Source organism: Echinops telfairi, unplaced genomic scaffold (assembly GCF_000313985.2).
Source record: "Echinops telfairi isolate 266 unplaced genomic scaffold, ASM31398v2 ScPeMD7_7458;HRSCAF=8496, whole genome shotgun sequence".
NCBI lineage: Eukaryota > Metazoa > Chordata > Mammalia > Afrosoricida > Tenrecidae > Echinops > Echinops telfairi.
The window spans coordinates 39,896,282-39,900,715 of NW_022111358.1; the positions used below are offsets into that span (position 1 = coordinate 39,896,282).

The window sequence follows — 4,434 nt, forward strand, 5'->3', positions numbered from 1 at the left end:
TGACAACCTAAATCTCACATTCAGATGTAAAGAGAGTACTAAATCATAACTGTGCTAAAATCTAAATTTTACTGACAGATAATCCTAGTTCGTGGATAGCTTCAGAGATGCTGTGAGTTCAAGGGCCCCTAAAGGTGAGTAAAACACACTCTTGGTCATAAAGTCACTGTCATACACTTAAAATTTATGGCTACTATGCAGAATTTGAGGCATGCACAGGGGCAGTGAATTATTAAATGTGGGTCTTCTATCTAAACCCTCAAACTCCCACTAAACCACTTTTCCCTGCATGAGTCTGCTAAGAAGGTAGGGGAACATATTGATAGGATTCACTATGAGTAATTGCAACTAAGATTCCCTGGGTTGCCATCCTGCTGTGTATATAAGGAGCCCTCTGAGAAGCAGGAGGAGGAATCTCATTACCAACAAGAGGAAGGAGTGGAGTGTGCCTTCTGAACCCAAGATCCCTTTGTAATGAACCTCCTGGATCCAGATGGCAGCTATACCATCAAAAGAGCAGCAGCAGAACCAGCAGCCAGAGCATGGAACACAAGATGGACTTCCCAACCCTCAGAGGAAGTAAAGCCGAGTGTGTCTGTGCAGGAAGCTGGCTTATGGAGTGGGGGGTACCTCTGGGGATTTAATTATGGAAGTTGGATGTGACTTGCTGACCCACAGGAGTGGAGCTGAGTGCCTCTGGGCTAAGGCTCACTGAATTGGTACTTGGCATTCCTCTGAAATACAGCACCTCTAGGCACTTAACTCCAGGAGTTGGGTTTGCTGATCCTTGGAGTTTAAGCTGAATGCTTTCTTGGTTGAGGTTTATAGCAGAGGTATGCACTTCGGGCATTTATTAACATACTAGAGAAAATTTTGTAGCATGTCCCAAACAACAAGTCAACCCTGAGCATTTCTTACTGGCATTACAACTTGTTAACTTCCTTAATAAAGCCTTTAATCATATTGTCTGTGTGTTCTGTGTAGCCACTGCATGCATATTAGAACCTGGAGATAAATTAAGAAACATTAAATAAAGTCAGCACACATGCCAGGAAGAGTACTAACAAGAGTTCAAAAATGGAAAAATTTCTATCTAGCAACAGGACAGATCCTGAACACTTGAATAGGTACCATCGCAGATAGCTTTTGAAAATAGGTGGTGTTTAGAAAAGTGGATTTAGTTCTTAGGAAAGACATTCAGAATTAGGAGAGCAACATGGCTACGGGAAAGAAGTGAGAGATTTATGAAGATTTGGTAGACAATGATTGTTGCCAATGCAGCATAGAACCATTTTCCTCTTTACCTAAAAAAAATCTAAAGCTTCCCAGAAAAAAAAAATCTAAATAATGTGTGTGCATCCTATCCACTTCTAGATGGCCATGTGTTTCAGAACTGATCCTAACTAGAGGGAAGACCTATTAGTACTTGGCTTCATTAGGAGAGAGGCTTCCCACCCTTTTCTATTAGGTGTGAAACAAAGAGAACAGCCATCACTGCTTGAAACCTTGAGCAGAGCAAACGTGCCAGATTGAGACAAAGGTGGCAAAGCACAGACAAAAGTGGATCTCTGAATACATAATTGAACTATATCAGCCACGCCCAGCTCTCACCCAATCTGCGGATTTCCCTGTAAGTCGGTCAATTAATTTTCTTCCTGTTTAAGCTGAAAGGTTTTCTGTTATGAGGAGCTGAAAACAATCTATTAGAATGTGTGTAAGTAGGTAAATAGGACTGCAAAAATGGATGTAAGGTACAATAAAAAAGGGGAGGATGAAAATAAGAGATTAAGTATGTAGAAGTACTACAGATATTAAGCGTTCCTACTTAATTCATGAGGATAGTTCCACTAGAGTTTTGAGCGGGTGATTAAGTTAATTAAAGAGAGTAGTAAAGTGCTGTGACAGACTGTGTGGTTGTCGGGTGCCATCAGGTCAGTTCTGACTCATAGATGCACCATGTACAACATAATGAAGCATCATCACCTGGTCCTGTACCATCTTCACTATTGTTGTGTGTGAGCGTATTGTTACAGCCACTGTGTCAATCCATCTCATTGATGGTCTTGAAATAGGAAAACTAGCTAAAAGGTATTACAAGGCTCTAAATTATTAGCACTGCCTAATAGAACCAGTGATGAGAATATTCTAGCTCTACATTTTCTTATATGTTAACTAATAGTCATAGTCCTATGTGGCTAGTAAGCAATTGAAATGTGGCTGCTGCTACTGAACAAATAAAATGTTAATCCATCTGGATTACCCTACTGTAAATGTTAAAAGCCACAAAGTGGCTAGTAATTACCAAGTAAGAAGTGCAGGTCTACAACATAGACAAAGTAATGAGGAAGTGAGAAAAAGAAAATATTGCTATATGTATAATATTACTGCATCTATAGGAGCTGGAAGGATTCCTAGTGATATGGTGGTTAAAGTGCTCAACTGCCAACCAGAAGACTGGTGGTTTGAATCCACCAGCCACTCTTATATAAGAGAAATATGTGGCCATTTCCTTCAGGAAAGAAAGATTTACTGCCTTGAAAACCAGTTGGGGGCAGTTCTATGCTGTCCTGCGGGATCATTATGAATCTAAATCAATTAATGGCAGTGGGTTTGGTTTGGTTTTGTTTAGGAGTTGCTTATAATAGAGGAGATGAGAATGATAGAGGAGTCACAAATGGCATCATAGTTTGAGGCTGTAATGGATAGAATAAGGAAATAGTTTAGTCAAGAGGCTGACACATGAAAGTTTTCAAAATGAATTTTTTTTTTATACAATCTCCTTCTGTTTGGTGGTGGTTAAGGAATAAGTTAAAAAAATACTCAGTCAAAATTGAACTGAGAGCCTTACCAAGAAATATGACTTAGGGTATTTTCTATGTGAGGCAAAAAAAATTAAACAGCTTTACAACAAATGGCAATAATCACCTGCATACCTGGAATGACTTGATCAAGATACACAGCCAAGAGGACGTAAAATATACTATTAAGCACTAGCATGATCAGAGTAATAATTAGTGGATATGGGCCTTCCGTCAAATTAGAAAACAAAGCACCTTCATTAAAATCCTCTAAGTGCATGACCTAAAAAACAGAAATGTCAACTTTACTATACGAAAATAATAAAAACAAGCAAGTCTATACCATGTAAACGTTTAATTATTCGTTATCTCCAGAATTAATAATAAGTGAAAAAACAAGGCTTTTAACAGGTGAAACAATCTAGTAAATCAGTAATAGGAATGTTCAAGAAAAACAAATATGGAAACAAAAGTTTTTCACAACAATTACTTTTGATCGTGTTTTAAATGCTGTGCATCTTAAGGTGGATGTCTCCATGCCTAGGGCACTTAACTCTCATGCTATGATTGCTACATGAAACAAAAATAAAGTCTAGTGTTAACATGAGCCAGTGTAAACAAAAGGGTTATGAGCCACAGAGAAGCCAAACAAATGTAATACTAGAGATCACATTATGGTTAGCATTTTTCCAATGTTGAAATGATCAGTTATAAATGGAGAACTTTGTGGAGAACTTAAATATGGGGAAAATATAAATGAACGCAGATATAAAATGTGTTCAAATATGATTCCTTTCTCATGTTGAAATTTTAAAACCTTTTTAGGGGGTGGGTGGGAAGAGGTAAGATATATGAGGAAACAAAATGTAGAGCAGGGAAAACCCTCTAAGACAGTTGTACTCTGTCACATGGTCACTATGAGTCAGACTGACTCCACAATCCCTAACAACATATTACATGGAACTGATGATCAAAGAAAATGTTTAGAGAGTGCATGATAAATATATTACCTACCTGTGCAATACCAATCAAAAAGGTACACTGACAAAAGGGACATAGAAGCCATACTAGTGATCTGGGAAAACTTTCCATGAGGACTATCAAAAGACCAACAAATCCAAAAGCCACAGTGACTAAAAATTCCACTATTCCCACATGTTTTGATTTTTTAAAAAGAGGCGTCAGCATTAAAGCAAAAAGCACCTGTAAGATATAAATATTAAGATTAATGTATTGTTCATATACATTGGGCTAAAGATAAACATTTAATTTACATATGAGAACAAGCTATTTATATTTTTAAATGCATGCATTAAAAATCAATTTGAAAATAAGAGATTTTATTCTCATCTAAGTAATACACATAAAAAAACTTAAAATGAGATAAATGAAAAGCTATGTTTTACCTATGAATATAATTAGGCAAATATGGTAAGCTCTACACTATACAACCATTAACAGCCATGTCTTTGCAGTTAGAAAAAAGCATAGCTGAATAAAGCCATAAATTAGAATAAAGCCATAAATTAATGAGTCCTTACCCTGGGGGACGGACAACAGAAAAGTGGGTGAAGGGAGACGTCAGACAGGGCAAGATATGACAAAATAATAATTTATAAATTATCAAGGGTTCATG

The 4,434-nt window shown here is 37.2% G+C and overlaps 1 protein-coding gene across 1 annotated transcript in view; it reads right to left on the reverse strand.

The window, feature by feature from the left end:
• The window catches only part of ABCA5 (ATP binding cassette subfamily A member 5), an 81,347-nt gene that overhangs the window by 59,574 nt on the left and 17,339 nt on the right, over window positions 1–4,434 (reverse strand). The window contains exons 9-10 of the mRNA XM_045299488.1: window positions 3,813–4,001; window positions 2,934–3,081 (exon numbers count right to left, since the gene is read on the reverse strand). Of these exons, the coding sequence (XP_045155423.1) occupies window positions 2,934–3,081; window positions 3,813–4,001 (337 nt within the window). The remainder of the gene's footprint in view (window positions 1–2,933; window positions 3,082–3,812; window positions 4,002–4,434) is intronic.